This window comes from Ailuropoda melanoleuca, chromosome 18 (genome assembly GCF_002007445.2).
Source record: "Ailuropoda melanoleuca isolate Jingjing chromosome 18, ASM200744v2, whole genome shotgun sequence".
NCBI lineage: Eukaryota > Metazoa > Chordata > Mammalia > Carnivora > Ursidae > Ailuropoda > Ailuropoda melanoleuca.
Genome location: NC_048235.1, coordinates 33885985 through 33904231, shown reverse-complemented (window position 1 = coordinate 33904231; position 18247 = coordinate 33885985). Strand labels below are relative to the sequence as shown.

Sequence of the window (18247 nt, the reverse complement as noted above, 5' to 3'; positions counted from 1 at the left end):
CCTAGCAATCTGTCCTGGGGAAGAACATTTAAAAACACCGACAAAGATTTATGCACAAAGGTATCACCACAATATAATTTGTAATAGTGAAAAACCAGAAAATGACAAATATCACAAAACAGGTCATTACATTATGAGCCCTTTTAATAATGAAATACTATGCAGCCATGAAAAATTATCTCTCAAACACATGGCAAAAGACTCATGTTATAATGTTAATTAACAAGAAATTCTATATACAATGTGATTATATAAAAACCACGTACATAGAAAAAAACCTGAAAGATATTTTTTTGAGAGAGCAAGAGCGAGCATTTGAGGTGGGGGGGGGCAGAGGGAGAGAGAGAATCTCAAGCAGGCTCCATGCCCAGTATGGACGAGGGGCTCGATCTCCCGACCCTGAGATCATGACCTGAGCGGAGCTGAATGCTTAACTTAATAAGCCACCCAGGCACCCCAAGACTAAAAGATTTTAAAGCTTCATTTGCAATTTCTTGTATTTGGAATTTTTCTAAAGTGCACTGCTTTCGTAGTTAGAAAGCATTACTTTAAACAATGACACAAAAGGATTTTCCAAGCAGCTTCTGTTCCTCTTATACCAACTGTCATAGACACACACGTACCTTGTACCCTCCAATCCTGTGGTCAGGTTTGAATTCTTTGCCATTTTTCAACCAGCGCAGCGTGGGGTTGGGAGTCCCACTGGAAGGGCATTTGAACTTCACAGTCTTGGCAGCCGGCACTGCGTGCAATTTCTTTTCCATCTTTTCTGGGGACGTCCAGTACGGAGCCACGGCTGCCCAGGGAAAGCCAAGAGAGACAGGCAGGGGGCCAGTCAGGCTCAGGAGCGGGGGCCAGGCCAGGCCCCGGAGGTGCCCACCTATCTGCCCAACACCTGGAACAATGCCTGCTTTAATCAGGGCACCCATGGGCCCCATGGCTAGGCATCGTGACCCCATGTACCCTCTCCTTCCCTTCTTCAAACAATCATCTAAGCCCCCCTCTTCCCACTCAAACCCAACGCCCGGCCCGAAGGGCAGTAAGGTAGGAAACAGTGTCTCACGCATACGGTTTGGTTTGGTGTTATCTGTCTCTTTCTCCTCTGAAGAGGAGTCATCATCATCATCGTCGTCCTCCGAGGAGGGGAGAGCATCTATGGGAAGCAGAAGGGGGCACTGAGGTCCCTTCCAGGGAAAAGGGCTCACTAGATTTCATCCATTATCAACAGCCGGCCATGAACATAAGGCCAGTCCAGTTACAGATGAATGCAGATGCCCATCTCCATACCGGACCCCAGTCCCATTCTGCCCTTAATGACGGTCTCTCTGTGGGACAGAAATGCTTTATTTAAGATCTGCATGTTCTATGCCTGTCCCCCGCCTTCCCCATCCCAACGCAGTGCCCTTTCTGTCCAGAAGTCTTGAGACTGGCCAGTTCCATCAGGGGCAGCGGGTCCTCTTGAATTAAATTCCACCTTGTGTTCAGAGGTCCTCTCAACTCAACACCACCCAGATGTGCTGGGTCTCAGGACTAGCAGCCAGGGACCCTGTGTGTACCCTTCTTCAGAAACCCAGACGGGTCTAGCACACTACAGCCAGAAGCTATTTCTAAAGCCACGGGCTGAACAATTTCTAGTTGGGATTTTTCTACCATGCATGTGCTAAGGTTTGGGGGCTGCCCTTCATAATCGGAGCAGATAGGGAGCCCACCACAGTCCGCAGCTGCCAACACGTCCCTGCAGGTATCCACCCATTTTAAAAGGCTTGACACACACGTGGTCACCAAACAGCGTTCATGCCAGATCTTTTCCCAGTCCCTCCTGTGCTTTTGGGGGTCTGGAGGGAAATAAGGGAGGCAAGTCCTTCAACTGGGAGCAGGTTCTAAATGATGCCTGGAGGAGGGGAGATACCCAGCCCTCGGCCTGGGCTTTGCACACAGGGTGTAAAGAGAATTTCGGCTCTTCGTTTAACCCTAGAGTTGTGTAAAAGTCGTGTTCTGGAAGTGGCAGATTCCCAAAGTCACAGAGCTCTGGGGTTCCCCGGCTGCCCTTAATACAGCCCCCGAAGCTGGAGGACAGATGTTTCCCATGAAGCCTGGGAATATGGCCGTGCGCCTGCTCCCCTCCCATCATGGTAGGGACCCACCTCACCACATGTCCCGGGGCTCTAACCCCAGAGCCAAATACCAAGTAGCCCAAAAGGCAAGGGAAGGACAGAATGGATGCTGGCCGAGCCCCAGGTAGCACCTGGAGAGCCGGGCAAGCTATGGTGGACAAAACCAGTGTCTTACTGATCCAAGTGTGTCAGCGGTCGCTTCTGAGGCTGATCCCGGAAGCCCAGCTCTCTGACCTGAGGCCTGCACCACCTGCTCACCCCTGAGAGCTAAGCCACGCGGCGGGCGAGGAGCAATGTTAGTGGGCAGCAGTTTCCGAAGCAAAGGGGGGGGCAGATCATGGAAGGGGCGGAGGTTCACCTCCCCCTGAAACCAGCAGAGAGGGTGGGAGGAGGGGATCCAGGGAGAGAGTGAGGGCAGGCTTTGCTACCAACCTGAGACATTGACGGAGAAGTAGGTGGTGTCGCTGCCCGAGGGGCTGCTGGTCACACAAGCGTAGAGGCCGGAGTCGGCAGGCACGGAATCCCGCACCTCCACCTCCTCCCCCGTGATGCGGGTACGGTTGCTTTCCACCAGCTGCACCCCGTCCCGCAGCCAGTTGATGCTCTGGACATCGTCCCGCAGCCGACAGCGGAGCTGCAGCAGGTCACCAGGGTGGACCAGGAAGGACTCCACTTCCACAGGGGCTCCCCAGGGCTGGGCTGCAGCCACCCACGGGGGCCGGGAAGAGGAACCAAGAGATGGGGCAGGAAGAGGGGAGAGGGAAGAGGGAGAGAGACAAAGGGCGTTATGCTAGCTAGCCGCACTGAGCTGCGACATCCCAGGGGCTACGGAGCCAGGAGGCGGGAACTGCAGTAGGGGTCAGTGGGAGACAGCTGGCTACCTGGTACCCTACCTCTTCTCTACCCCACGCCCCCCAAAGGGCAAAAGAAGAAAGAGGCAAAGCCAGGAAGCAGCCACAGCAGCATTAAGCATTTGACGTTTCGTTTCCCTCGCTCCGGGGGAGGGGGCAAGGCCAGCACCCCCCACAGGGCTTCTTTGTGTCCAGACTGCCCCTCCCCGCACACTTGGTTCCTTGCCAAGAAATGGCCACTTCCCTGGAGAACACCCCATTTCCTTTGGCTTAGGCCAGCCTCACCCCTTTCCCTAGTAACAGCTGAGCAAACCCTGTCCCTCCAAAATCCAGCAGCCCCCACCTAAGTAGAGAGAAGGTGATTTGTCAACAGGGGTTCTGGGGTCAAGTGATTCAGCAGGGAGGGGTCTGGCCCCGCAGTGAGTCAGATGTATAAGACGCATATGTGGGAGAGCCGGCCGGAGGAGAGGTCAGCTCAGGGGAACCTCTGGCTAACAGGTGTCGGGCCAGAGGATTTTTTGACTCTATTAGGAGCGGAGGCCTGCAGCTGCCACCAAGCCCACACTTGCTCTGGCTACAGCAGCCCTTGCACACAAAGCTCCTTTCTCCTCGTCCTCCTGCCGGGCTCCCCCCTCAAGCCCCCACCTCCCCCGCCCCCAACACACTGTCACACACGTTCACTCCCTCACCTCTCCTTCCCTGGACCCCCGCTGCTCCACGGCTCACAGATCTGATGCAACCCGGTCACCCATCCATCCCTCTCATGACCAGCAACTGGGCACTCACACTGACAAAGGCGGTCCGAGGCCAGGCATGCCCCAGAGGCCACCACCCTGGCCTGTTACCTGCTCCTGAGTACCCCCCCCTTACTAACCAGGGGGAAATGCAGCTTCTATTTCCATCCAGAACGTTCACAGGTGCTCCCTCCCGACATCTTCTGCCAACTGTCCACCCCCCACCAAAAACTGCACTTGTTTTGGCTCATATCCACCACCCGACTTATGCTCCACGGCCCTGGGAGCCTTCTTTCTTTTTCAACACCCCCCCCACCCCGTTGACCATCAGAGGCTCAGCCAGGACACCTTGCAGATCCCCAAAGCAGGGGCCTCTGAAACGCTCTCTCCTGTCCCTGTGCCCCACTGCCCTTCGGGATCCTGCTGGCTCTCAGCTACCCTCCCGATCTCTGCCTGGCTGGGGATTCTGCCTCAAAGTCTCTTCCAACTCCTAGTCCGGGTCAGGTGCCCTCCCACTGCAGCTGTCACACTGAAGGAAAGTCCCCTTCCTCAATGGAGTTCCAAGGGTGGGGACAGGTCATATTTACCTTTAAATCCCCAGTGCCCAGTACGGTGCCTGGTACACACAAGTTACCTAACAAACGCTTGTGAATAATGCAAAAGGACATACACACTGTCTCCTCAGTGTCTTCCTTTCTAAACTTTTCTCCTTCTCCACCCTCACTGTAACAAACTCTGAAGTGTATCCAGGTTTCTGCCAGAACCTTTACAGACGAAGACAATGGGAGCCTTGGGCATCAGCTAGCACCAGGGACTAATAGCTCCTTTCCTCAAAGGGGCCAAGGCAGTAGGCCCTGACCCTCTTCAACCCTGTCTTAAATACTGGCTAACTATGAGTCATCCAAAGTGGGGGTGCTGCTTCAAAAGGGTTTGGAAACCACTAGGCTAACACTCATTTATATTTTCGTGAATCAGGTCAAGAAGAACACCACGAAGGTGAGCAGACCACATAGCTGATTAAAAATAAGCTTTTGTGGGTCTTAAAAAAAGTTATTCTTTCCATTTTTAATGGTTTGTGGTTTTGCCAAAAGAAGGGAGAAGAAAAGCAGTTCAGACTTGACCCTTAAGGAAAACAGCAGACACTCCTATTGCTCAAATCTCCGCTCCTTCCAGTGACCTCACTGATTAAATATTTTGCAGCTCCTGATGTGTTCAAGCCATTGGTCAAACAGTAAAGTCGGTAAACTCAAATTCTTAGCCTCCGGCATCAAACCCTATTTTGACAAGTCCCGAGGACAAAGAGGTGGCGAGAAGAACACGGGCATTTCCCCAAGAGAAAGTAGCAAAGGGACACTGGCCCCGCTGAGACGAGCTCTGGCTGATTCTAGCTTGGATCCCTAATTTCCCGCTCATCTGGACCAGGATGTGCAAACACAACGTGTCTACGGGGATGTATAAAAAGCCTCAAGGATCAGCTTTCTTTTCCCTGCTGCTGGTGTTTCAAACTCACTCGGATGCTCCAAGCCTTGGTGCACTCTGTCCCTTTATTCTCTTGATCAAGATCCTGCACCGTGTGTAGGATAAAATCAAAACCCCGGCTTGGCATTCAAGGCTCTTTGAAATCTGTTCCCACCTCCCCACGTAGCCTTCTTCTCCCGACTTTCCACTTTAAGGCTGGCTGTTCTCCAGACCAACAGTATTCTTCCCTTGCAGCGAAACTGACTTCTGCTCAAGACTGTCAGCGTTGTGATGTCCTTCCCCACCTCCACCCCGCCCGACATGGTTCAAAGTGCACCATTGAAGCCGGCCAGGAAGGCCGCTGTTGGTCCCAGTGTTGCTACCCTAACTGTCCGTAAAAGTTACTGTACAAACCACACAAATTCACACTTGATTACATACCATCTTGTATTGTTTCTTTTAAAAACATCTTTATTGAGATATAGTCACATACCACAAAATTCACCCATTTAGAGCATGTAAGTTCAATGGTTTTTTTTTTTAGTATATTCACAGAGGTATGCAACCATCCCCACGATCTAACCGTAGAACATTTTTTTTTATCACCCCCAAAAGAAACCCCATACCCACAGGCAGTCACATGCCATCCCCTACCCTTCCCTAGGTCTAGGCAGCCCCTGTTCCTTTGTCTCTGTGATGTGCCTGCACCAGAAGTTTCCCATCAATGGAATCATACGCTAGATGATCTTTTGCGAGCGCCTTCTTTCATTTAACCTGACGCTTTCAAGGTTCTTCCACCCCGCAGCGTGTCTCACTCCTTCATTCCTTCTGATGGCCAAATGATATTCCATTGTATGGATATACCACATTTTATGAACCTGTTTATCGGCTGATGGACACTTGGGTCTATTGTTTCCTAAACAGTCCCAAGTGCCCACGTCTTCCTCTCCTAAGAAACAGCAAGCAACTCAGAGCAGAACTGCCTGTTATGATTTTTCCGCAGTGCCTAACGATGTCAGAAAAGGAAAACACCCAATGGGTCTTGGGCTGAATTTAGCACCTGGAAAGGCTAATTTTTAGAGGAACCAAAAATGAACCCACAGCTCTTGGGTTATGGTGGATTTTTCCAGGGCTAATAGTGCTCTTGTCTGTGTCAACGTCTCTATTTACAAAGAAGGGATAATGCCACTTTCTTCCAGGAGGTGATGGAAAGGTAACGGAGCATTTGCTGGTTTCCTGGACCCTGCCTGTCTGCACTGCTCCCCTGAAGAGCAGTCCTGACCTGGGGGAATCCTATGTATGGTGACAATGCTCACCAGCAGCCTATAACAATTCATTCCTTACCCTCCATTCTCCTTTTGGTCTTTCTAGCGTCCCCCACTTACGTCCCCACTGGGAAAGGCCCAGTATCTGTGGCTCCAGTTCCTCTGAGCTGGCCTTTCTCTAGTCAAGACCAATGGGCCAGGCTTATACTTGTTAGGTGTCAGGTAGCAAGAAAGAAGTGGACACCTTTATTGGGCTGGCCATGGAAGATGAAGAAAAGAAATCCAGTTTATTGCTTGGCCACTTGAAGCCACGGTTCTTTCCAATATTGGAGAACCTGATTAATTGGAATGGGGATGCTGTAAGGAAAGCAGCAAACCAGAACAATTGCTTTTTGTATCTTGCTTCCTGAGAGATGAGGTGGGAAACAGAGGCCGGAGGACATTTGGTATCTGGATTCTGTGATGACCTCGCCTGAGGCTGGAAGTGTTTGGCCGGGAGTCAGATTACAACACTCTCTTACAGGCTCGAGGTGCAGTGTGTTCAAAGTGCATCGTGGGAAAAGGTGCATTGTGTTCTGATGCTCACAGCACAGGGTCACTGTTCTCATCACTGGGAGCGGGAAGGTTAGGCTTAGGGCTGGACTTGAATATCCCTAGAGTATTAAGGCTGCCAACACCTTGGCCAACTCTCCAGAAAACAGAAGTGAACAAAGGCTCCTGCTTGGCTGCGAGAATCTGAGACTCAGGAGGCCTCTGGTCCCAAGTCAGGTCCCCAGGACAGGGCAGGTGGCAGGGGCACCATGGAAGGCTGTGTAGGCTGGATCCGGGATCCCCTTTAGTAAGAGTGAAAGGGATTCATAGACCAATCACCAATCCCATCTTGTTTCTCTAACAGAACCTGTCCATCCCCCAGAGAAAATCAGGAGCAGATAAGGAACCCACACTTTTTAAGTAATCCTCAGGGAAGCAGCTAGGAAAAGGGGGGAGAGGGGCGTTGTTTCCCACGGTGCTCTCAAGTCCAGGAACACAATGAATGTTAGTGGAGCCTTACTGAGTCCCTCTTCCCTTCCTATATTCCTCCAAAATGCCAGGGCTTTGTAACCCCCCACAAGCCAACAGGAGGTAGCATTTTGTTTATGGCACGGCCGGCCAGAAATCTGCCACTGTCCTCTAGCAGGCAGTTAGTTCTGCCCTGGGTACATCGGATGAGAGCCAAGTGCTGGATTCTAAATCCCTGAGTCTTCTGCCAGCCGTGGGCACTGTGCAGGGTGGGGGAATGGGACCTGTGAGGAGGCCCAAATCCATACGAACCTTGTCATTCTTAGGAGAAGGTGAGACCCCAGTTCCCAAAAACCCAAGGGGAAGACAGGGAGCTTTCTTCAAAAGAGCTACCACTGGGTGCTTCTGTGCGCCCTGGTTACTGTGCAAGGAGAAGACACGGATTAAACGAAGAAGACCTACACCGTGCTCTAACTGGGCTGATCAGCTTTACGTGCTTTACATTACGCTTTGACACGTGTGAAGCACTTCGTAGTGCAACACCAGGCAACTGCAGAAGAACAGGAGAACCCAGATCCGGCAATTCAACTCCGGCTCTGAGTTCACAGAAATTGGAAAAAAAAGTACTGGTGGTCAGAGCAGACAGCAGTGCTGACAGCAGGCGGAATGGTAGGGAAAGGGGAGGAAGTAATTAAGAATTTAGATGTGTAGTGATAACTTTGGGGGGAGCAGAAAAGGATGGGGGTGCTTACACGCAGGATTGTGCCTGGGGATGAAGGGGCATGGGAGGTGAGGCTAGAGGATGTCCTGCTTGGACCAGAGGTTCATGGAAGAAAACAGCAAAAAGTAATGCTTTCAGCCTGTGGGGTTGAAAGAAGCATTAAAGAAGTCCCAGGGGGGCGCCTGGGTGGCACAGCTGGGGCGCCTGGGTGGCACAGCGGTTAAGCATCTGCCTTCAGCTCAGGGCGTGATCCTGGCGTTATGGGATCGAGTCCCACATCAGGCTCCTCTGCTATGAGCCTGCTTCTTCCTCTCCCACTCTCCCTGCTTGTGTTCCCTCTCTCGCTGGCTGTCTCTATGTCTGTCGAATAAATAAATAAAATCTTTAAAAAAAAAAAAAAAAAAAAAGAAGTCCCAGGGAACACATTTCTCTGCAGACTATGAATGCAGACCTTTCCTGCCACGTGGACAAATACACCTGAAAAAGTATTTTGAAATGCCACCAGCCCCGGTCCCATAACGGCCGATTTGGTTTGGAAGTTACTGTCCCCAAGCCCCACAAACTTAACATGAACCCGGCGAAGAGTCACAACATGTTTGCACAGCACTTTGCAATTTACTATGTGTTTTCCCCCCGTATTATCTTGGGATCCTAAAAAAATGCTGAAAACGGTAATGCTAATACTGGTCGATATTCACAGCATGCTTACTGTATCCCGTATACTGTGAAAGCTCCTAAGACAGACTATTCAAGCCCTTAGGAGGCAGATATTAACTATTATTATCTCTACCTACATACGGAGAAGCTTCCGATGTGCCAAGCAGAGGTCTCATTTAGTCCACACCACAACCCTGCGAAGTAGGTACTGTTATTATCCTCATTTTACAGAGGGGACCCCAAGCCACAAAGAGGCCCAGTATGTGTCCAAGATGGCCCGCCTGGTCAGTGAGTGGCCGAGCTGGGATTCAAACCCAGGCGGCCTGGCTCTTCAGTCTGCACCCAGAGCCCAGGTCTGCTGCTTTGAAAATAGCCTCTACCTTCACTTTGCCTTTGCAATCCTTGACTCCCAAAAAGTGACCGAGACCCTTTCTGCTCAGGCCCCTGCTGCTGTCTCATGGCACCCATGTCTCCCACCTCCACGCACGAGGTTCTGAAGTTGGTTGCTTTGACCTTCTCTTCTCATTCCCTCAGCCTCACCACCTCTACCTTATACTTCAGGGCTTTTTAACTTATGAATGTACTTTCCCGTCCTTGCCCATCTACCCTTTGAAGCTGAGCAGGTAAGACTGCACATCTGGCAGGTAAGGAAAAGGGAGGGGGGTGACACTATGATAGTGACAGGCTCGGGACTTAGAATAATGCCGTTTTGGTATGGCACTTGATACTTCAAAAGGCATGTTTAGGGCGCCTGAGTGGCTCAGTTGGTTAAGCAGCTGCCTTTGGTTCAGATCATGGTCTGTCTCCAGGTCCTGGGACAGAGAGGCTGGCATCAGGCTCCCTGCTCAACAGGAAGTCTGCTTCTTTCTCTCTCTCTCTCTCTCTTTCTCCCTCTGCCCCTCCCCCACAGCTAGTTCTCTGTCTCTAATAAATAAGTAAAATCTTGAAAAAAAAAAGAGGCATGTTTATTCATGTTCATTACCATTTAAGTACGAAAAAATGCAAATTGAGGGATTTCTCTCAAAGTCACAGAACAGGGGTCAGCACTGGCTCTCCATGTTGGGTCTGCCAGGGCCCAGGCCCCTCCAGTGTCTCATTTTTCACCCAGCGCTGGGGAGAGTGACAGGTGACCCACTCGAGGTACTTCATGTGCCTTGGGCCACAGGTAGACAGTACTGTCCTCCCCTCCCCTCCCTGTGTCCCTGGCTCAATTCTGGATCAGTCACCCGACACCTTCTCTCCCAGAGACCCTCACCTTTGAATACAGTTTACCACTGAGCTGATGACCTCTGATGACCCCTGCCTGACTCGCTGAGAAGATTAAGAACATCGGCAGAGGGGCTCCCCAGCCCTTCCCTTGGGCCAGCTCTCCCGCTCACACACCTGAATGCCCCTGCGCCTCAAACCCTGACCTCTCTGCGCCAGCAGCCTGCATTCCATGCCCTCGCACTCCTGAGGGCCTTGGTGTATGTCGTCCTCCCCCTCCAGGATCTGGAGCCCCTCAACCACACCCCCCAACCTCAGCTGTCCAATCTCCCGGTCTCTGCCACCAAGCTGATGGCCATACTGCCCCTCTTATTTTGCTTTCTCCTAAAATGCCCTTTTCCTCTGCTCTCTCCAGCACTCCTGCAGACGTGAAAACTCACTCCCCAAGTGCGGTGTTCAATCCTGTTCTCAATGTGCCTTCCCAAGACACACAGATTCTCATGACTTTTTCTCACACTTCTTCATGCTGCTTGGCTGTGGGCTGGTCCATAAACATGCATCTTCTCTGTCTTCTGCGGTCAGGAGTGGTGTCGTCTACGTCCCACACTCCAAAGGATAGCCGGGCCCCCACAAAGCCCGGGCCTGTTGTCACGGGGTCTCGATTTCTGCCATCCCTATGAAATCCGTTTGCTTTTGGATTTTTGGGTTAAGAAAATTAGGGGAGAACGGTCATTCTCTTCAGGAACGTGGGGGAACTGGTGGTCCAGGAATGTTTACAGTCTTGGCACAAACTCCCCAGAGATAAATGAGGGGGCAATTGTGGGTGGGGGAGGAACTCGGGGTGGCTTTGAAGGCAACTTAAAAGGAACACAGAACAGCGCGGCAGGGCTCCGGGAGCCCTCTGCAGAGTTTTTTATTACGTTATTTTGGCTTTGAAATGGAACTGAAAACTTACTTTCCTCTGGCAAGGCCGGGCCAGAGTGGGGATCTCACCGAAATCCTGGGGAACAACTATCCTCCCACAAGAGCTGGGGTAAGGAGGAAGCCCTAAAAATGGGGGATTCCCTAAATTCACAACGTCCCCAGCATACGGGGAAAGCTGCAGAAATGGGGGAGCAGAGGCATGTGGGATGGGGGGACACAACACCAAATCAGTTAGCAGGGTCTGACACCCTGACCGGGCAGCATTCACCAGTCCCCTGACCCAGGAGATCTGGAGGGTAGATTTTTTTTTTTTTAATAGAAAAAGGGAAAGAAGTAAGAGGGAACATTTTGCATGCAAATGGGCCACTGCCAGAAGAACCCATTAAAATGTAAAAACTCCACATTCAGCCTGACAAAACGGTGCAAACTGCTGTGTTTGCCAGAGGGCCAGCGATACAGCTCCCGACAAAGGGGCCAGGGAACAATGGCGGGCTGAATGGCCTCTGTCAGCAGGTCCCCTCGCGCGTTGCCATGGGGACCCCACCGGGGCTTACTAAAGGTATTTCCTGAGGAGAAAGGCAGTGCACACATGCCCAGGCAGCCCGGCTAATCCTGACAGGAAGCCCTCGCCATTCAGCAGCCCAGGGGCTTGGGGCCGGAGTTTTGTTTTGTTTTTATTAAAAAAAGATTTCGGTCTTTTGTGTGTCCCACCTCATCACTGTAATTTAGTGCCGAGCCGCCTGCGCTGGCCAAAGCCTCAGCCAGGGCCCTGAGTCCGGCCCAAGACCCCCCAAAACAGCTCCCCGGGAGCTAGGCCGGGGGAGGCCCAGGCGCACAGAGCCGCACTCGGGAGACGCAGGCCGAAAGCGCCCTGGGCCCAGAGAGGTCCCCGTGAACTCGCAAACAGAGGCTGCGAGGGGTAACACGATGTCGGGACGGAGCCCAGGGTTGGAGCTGCGTGCAGGCCTCAATCCGATGCCTCCCGGTGCCCTGATGCCTCCTGGCACCTTCGTCCTCTCCCTCCTGAGGCCGGCGCTCCCCTCGGCACCGGCATCCCCCACGTCCTCCCCACCTCCCACCAGGGGCAGAGCGCCCTCCCGGTGGGGAGAAGGCCTGTAATTAAGTGATTAACAAAGGAATGCGCCCAAGAGTTGTTTTAGAAGACATTTCCCCTCTCCCTCTCTCCCAGCTAAAGCTCTCGCGCCAAGTGTTCACTGACACGCTCCGGATGGAGCCGGGGAGCAACCCCGTCCTAGACCCATTTCCCAAAGCGAGCCTCAGGACGCTGTGCTTCTCTCCCGCCTACCTTAGCAGGAGGAAAAGAGCGGCTCTGGGAAGAGGAAAGTTCACTTGAGTCGTGCAGGAAGCGCAGAGACCACTCACCCCAGAGCAAAGGGAGATGCCCTGCAGCTCTGGGGAAGGGCGGTCTATGCGCGCTGTTCCTAGAAGTTTCTGTCACCATTTCACATTTGGCACTGGAGGAATCCGGCCATGGCAGATTCAGGGAAGAAAGCCAACAACACAGCTGGCGGTGGAGACAGAAACTCCTGTGTGACAACTGCCCCCCTAGGACACAGTTTAGGGTAAATTAACATTTCCTGAGCAAACTTGTATGTGGAAGGAGCCGTCCCCCATGAAGACGGTCCGATGAAGGAGGCTCTGTTCATCCGCTGTGTTGTGAGGCCAGGCCCTTGTGTTTGCAAAGCTCACGCTCTTGCAACTAGACCCTCCCCCACAAAGAGGTTCGGAACCTCGCATTTTGACAGAAACATAGAGGAAAACAGATTATTTCGAAGCTATTAATACTGTGCCTACTAACTCCCCTGGACACCTGGGATGCTTCTAAAGCCAGGTTAGATGGGTCCTGTTTTGGGGAAAGGAGCTGAAGAGCCTCTGCACAATGATGGAAAACACTCCCAAAAGAACCCCAAACCCAGCAAGGAGCACACTCGCGTGGGCTGTAAGCGGAGAGGATCTGGACGCTCAGGCGGAAGTCTTCTCCTGCCTTTCTTAAAAATCACATCCTGCACTCAAAGCAAAAGTACAACCAGCCACCAACTGTTACAACACAGAACACCTTCCACTGAACTTGCTGGTGTGTGTGCGCGCGTGTGTGTGTGCGTGTGCTCGCAGAGTCCCGCTGCTGGAAGGGGAGCTCAGACCCTCCCACCACTGGCCCTGAGCCCGGGCCTCCCAGCCATGTGTCTGCAGCTGCGACCTGTCATGCACTTCCTGGTCTGGGCTCTGTAATGGAAAGATCATTAAGGGTGGGGGAGGAGGAAAGTGAGATGAATCAACAGGCAAGAGGTAACCCTGCAGCTCCCACTCTGCTGGGCTCTGACCTTAAAGTCCGGTCAGTTTCCTTAAAGAAAAGAATGTACTGCCCTCCCCCCCCCCCGCCCCCTACTAGGGCCCCTTGGAGGGCGTCCCCTCCCCCACGCTCAGCCGAGCTTGTTTGGGGAAGGAAGCACCAGCAGCTGGGCAGGAAAAAGTTGCAGCTCCCTAAACTTGCTGATGAATTAGTGGAGAACTCAGCTGTTCCAGAATTTGCCTTTTCGCCCCCCCTCCCCAACCTCAATGGATGCTCGAGGGCAGGCTTCACCAAAGCTCTCAGCTCCCAGAGTACCTGCCATCTTCCCTCCCTGTCCAATTCGATCATGGCATAGTGGGTCCAGGTCACACAGTGTCCGGGGGTCACCACCAGCTGCAGTGGGCAAAGGATGGGCTCTTCGTAAGGTTACTTTTTCTCCATGTTAAAGAAATGCCTCTTGGGGCGCCTGGGTGGCTCAGTTGGTTAAGCGTCTGCCTTCAGCTCAGGTCATGATGCCCGGGGCACTGGGATGGAGTCCTGCATCAGGCTGCCTGCTCAGCAGGAAGCCTGCTTCTCCCTGTCCCTCTGCTCCCCCTCTCGTGCTCTCTCTCAACTGAAATCTTAAGAAAAAAAAAAAAAAAGAAAGAAAGAAATGCCTCTTATCTTTACGTTATGAGAATAAAGGCGATAAACATCCTTTTAAAATGAAATGGTGTAGAAAGCTGGTTGCCAGGGGCTGGGGAAGGGGAGAATGGGGAGCTCATGTCTAACAGGAACAGAGTTTCAACCGGAGAAGGTGCAAAGTTCTGGAGACATATAGTGAGTGGTGACAGTGGCACAACAACGTGAACGTACTTAATGCCACAGAACTGTACGCTCAAAACTGATGAAAATGGTCCATTTTTATGTTGTGTGTACTTTTACCACAATAAAAAACAAGGGTAATGGCAGTGAACGAACAGTGTTGGCTTTTAAAAAATGTTCTTAACGTGGCAAAACAAGTTCTTAACCCTACGTAGGTTCCCAAAACCTGGGGGGAAATTGTACTGACCCATGAAATCTAAAAATCTGGGACCACTGGTCTGTTCCAGATTTGCAGGACAGTGAGGACCCAGAGAGACGCATGGACGTACCACATATTCATTTTCCTCTCTCTCCTCCACACACAACATGAAAGCTGAACATTTAGTGCTCTTTGTTTTAAGAAACTGAAAGAACACGGTTCAGGAATGTTTCTACCTGAGATGGTGTGGCTCTTTCGTAGCGAGCTAGTGGAAGAAACAGGACCAGAGGCTTGGAGGACGATAAGGGCCAATATCCACACTGAGGACTCTTTTCCTCAATCTGGGGGATCTTGAACAATTAGAATTCTGGGGGAGAGAGAACTACTCGGGGCAATGTCAACATCCCAGACCTGAAATCCTGTAAACACCGCTCAGTACCAAACTCCGCTTGAACCACATATGTAACCGGCTGGGTTCAGCGGAAAGAACACCTCAGTGAAAATCACTCAGACAACTGGCCCTACCACTCACGGTGTGACCCTGGGCAAGTCTCACCGCCCCCCTCGGACCTCAGTTTCCTCACCCGTGAAATGGGAAGGCTGACTGACCTGACAAGCTCCCGGCCCCCTCTGGCTCTAACCAACATTCTAATTTTCAACTGGGCCTTAAGAGGAGAGCATTACTCACTGCCACCCCCTCGTGCCTCCATGAGCACAGAGCTCCCTCTGGTGTGAGGGAAGGCAAGAGACCTCACGTTAATTTGCCTTAAGAAGAGGGGCTTCTGGGGGCGCCTGGGTGGCTCAGTCATTAAGCGTCTGCCTTCGGCTCAGGGCCCGATCCCGGAGTTCTGGGATCGAGCCCCACATCAGGCTCCTCCACTAGGAGCCTGCTTCTTCCTCTCTCGCTGGCTGTCTCTGTCAAATGAAAAATTAAAATCTTAAAAAAAAAAAAAAAAAAGAAGAGGGGCTTCTGTTTTGGTCCCAGAGCTCCAGCCACCAGCACCTTCAATAAATGCTTCTCTCTGACCCATGCTCTCACCACAAGAAGCCTTAGAATGCAGGATACAGAAAAGCCAAGAGGCTGTGACTGGCAGAAAACTGGGAGCCCAGGTATTCTAGAAGGATTTACTTCACTTTCCTTTTTGATTCATGACGCATTATTACATGAGAACTAGCAAGGCAAATAAATTTTTAAAAATGGCGCAGAAGCCAGAGAGTAGTGGAGAAGGGCTAACATTATAAAAGAAATGCCACTTCCAAATGTACCCTTCAGGCATCTACACAGTCTTGATTGCTCAAATAACATCGATAAAAGTTTTGAATGCCACAGGAAGAACTTCATTCAGTAGTTAGTTAAGGAACCTGTCTCTTCTTGGGTTCAAGAGCTAATTCCTATAACCTAAGGAAAATAAACCTTAATTCCAAAAGTAAATTCTAAAGTCTGACAATAAAAGAGCAGAAGTTTCTGAATGCCAAAGAACCCTTCTGACCGGCTGGAGAGCAGATCAGCATTCCAAAGGCGGTGATAATTGACTTAAAGCCCCCGAGCATCAGAGAAGAGAGGAGAGAGTCTTCCTCCTTTGGAGGAAAGCTTTCAGACCAACCTACCCCCACCCCACACCCCCTCCCTAATACCCCCAGGCAACCTGACTCAGCGCTCTTCCAACTCTCCCACCTGCCTCCCTGCTGGGCTTAGTCTTTCTCTTTCCAGCCTTCCGGATGCTCCGAGACCTTCCAGTGCAGGGGTAAGGGATAAGGGGTAAGGGGTAAGGCATTGCTACCAGCCAGACTCCAGTCTCAACCCCGCCGCTCACTGGCTGTTTAATCTCTGCAAGTTTGTTTGTTTGACCTTCGAGTCAGTTGCCTCCACTGTGAAATGGAAACAACAACTACCTTACAAACTGACATCAGAGGTTCTCAAAGTGTGGTTCCCAGACTGGCAGGGGACGTGTTAGAGCTACGGGGCTTGAGAACAAGAGCTCTGGGTTTAAACAAGCTGGCCAGGCAGTGCCGTGCCGTGCCTCAAACACCCAAGAATCAGTACACCATCTGGAATAAAGTGCTCCGTATGTGGCAGCAGACCCTGTCTCACGTGTTTTCCCTACGTGAAAAAGGAGTCCCCTATGTTGAAAAGGATTTTATTCCCACCACCTCCTTTTTTTTTTTTTTTTAAGATTTTATTCATTTATTTGAGAGAAAGCACAAGCAGGGGGAGCGGCAGGCAGAAGGAGAAGCAGGCTCTCCGCTGAGCAAGGAGCCCGATGCAGGAGTTGATCCCAGGACCCCGGGATCATGACCTGAGCTGAAGGCAGATGCTTCACCGTCTGAGCCACCCAGGCGTCCCCCCTACCGTCTCCTTTTTAAACTAGAAATTTTAGGTATCTTTTTTTAAAAAAGAAAAAGGATTGCTCCTTACCGGTGTTCAGCATGGATTCATTTGTTCAGAAAGCATTAATTGAGGGGCGCCTGGGTGGCACAGCGGTTAAGCGTCTGCCTTCGGCTCAGGGCGTGATCCCGGCGTTATGGGATCGAGCCCCACATCAGGCTACTCTGCTATGAGCCTGCTTCTTCCTCTCCCACTCCCCCTGCTTGTATTCCCTCTCTCGCTGGCTGTCTCTATCTCTGTCAAATAAATAAATAAAATCTTTAAAAAAAAAAAAAAAGAAAAAAAAAAGAAAGCATTAATTGAGCACCTAATATGCAATCAGATATTCTAAGGTGCTGATGTGAACGAAAGGCCAAACCGAACCCCTGCCTTCCGGATGTACGGTACACACCTGTCCCAGCCCACAAATGATGGTCCATCGGTCCCTTCGCTTTAGGGAAGGGCCCTGCCCTATGGTTTCAAATGTCCTCATAACCTGGGTTTTATGTCCATATTTGATTCAGTCTTTTGATGACATTTCTTAAATGTGTCATTTACTGCACATGTCTGGTAAGAACAACACTGGCCAGGGCTGGGCCTCACCCAAGGTGAGGCTATGAACAGGGAACACGTTTGTTTTTGGCCTCGCATTCAAGAGGGGCCTCCAAGACTTTTGGTGTCTCCTTCCCCAAAAGGTTACACAGATAGTTACCAACAGAAGTAGAAGAAAATATGTACCAAACAACTTTTAATAAATCTGTGTCCTATCCCTGGGGCATACTTCAGGCGGTAGACCACAAATTAATACATATTTTTAAACTCCTGTATTTTGTGACTATCTCATCTGCATTATAATATATATTTTTGTTTAAAACATTAATGGGTTGAATTGTTTCACTCAGATAACCGAAATTTTCAGGATTCTCCCTTCTCTCTTTGTATTTTTTCATGTCTTAAAAATATACATACTGGTAGCCTCAAAACACTGTCAATGCCCCAGCCTCGCTGAACCTTCTGACATGTTCATTTCCCCCATCAGATATGGCTGGACCACAACCACTTGAGAAGCAATCTAGGTGGTTTATGTGTCCGGGTGACACCACTACATTCTAGAGTAAGTGCGACCTACAAAGAAAATTCCGGTGTGGCATCTGACACTTTGGGGACCTCTGATCCTAGACCTTCTCGGAGTAGGAGGGCTTGGCTGCAGTGGAAAATGCAGCCTCAACGGTGATGCTTTTGTTCTACTGATTATTCTAGGCTACGGAACACCTTCCATTAGGGCAGCTCACAGCCCTATGACCCATGAGTAGAGAGCAGAATGTCACGCAAGAAATGGCATAAGGCAAGCATCTCCAGCTGCCCTTACCCCAATCACACATGTTCATACCACCCCAGAAAGGCAGGCAGAGGAGCGCCTGGGAGGCTCAGTCGGTTAAGCATCTGCCTTAGGCTCAGCTCAGGTCAGGATCTTGGGGTCCTGGAATAGAATCAGGCTCCCTGCTCAGCAGGGAGTCTGCTTCTCCCTCTGCCCCTCCCCCAGCTCATGCTCCCTCTCTCTAATAAATAAATAAGATGTTAAAAGGAAAGGAAAGGAAAGGAAAGGAAAGGAAAGGAAAGGAAAGGAAAGGAACGGAAA

General features: G+C 51.1%; 1 protein-coding gene across 9 annotated transcripts in view; it reads right to left on the bottom strand.

Moving 5' to 3' along the window:
* Window positions 1-18247, bottom strand: part of FGFR1 (fibroblast growth factor receptor 1) — a 48100-nt gene that overhangs the window by 13774 nt on the left and 16079 nt on the right. For 3 of the 9 annotated variants that reach the window (XM_034647457.1, XM_034647459.1, XM_011232355.3), the window contains exons 3-5: window positions 2547-2813; window positions 1064-1153; window positions 624-796 (exon numbers count right to left, since the gene is read on the bottom strand). In XM_034647457.1, coding sequence (XP_034503348.1) covers window positions 624-796; window positions 1064-1153; window positions 2547-2813 — 530 coding nt within the window. The remainder of the gene's footprint in view (window positions 1-623; window positions 797-1063; window positions 1154-2546; window positions 2814-18247) is intronic. The other 6 variants (XM_034647458.1, XM_034647460.1, XM_011232356.3 and 3 more) reach the window with 3 other exon arrangements.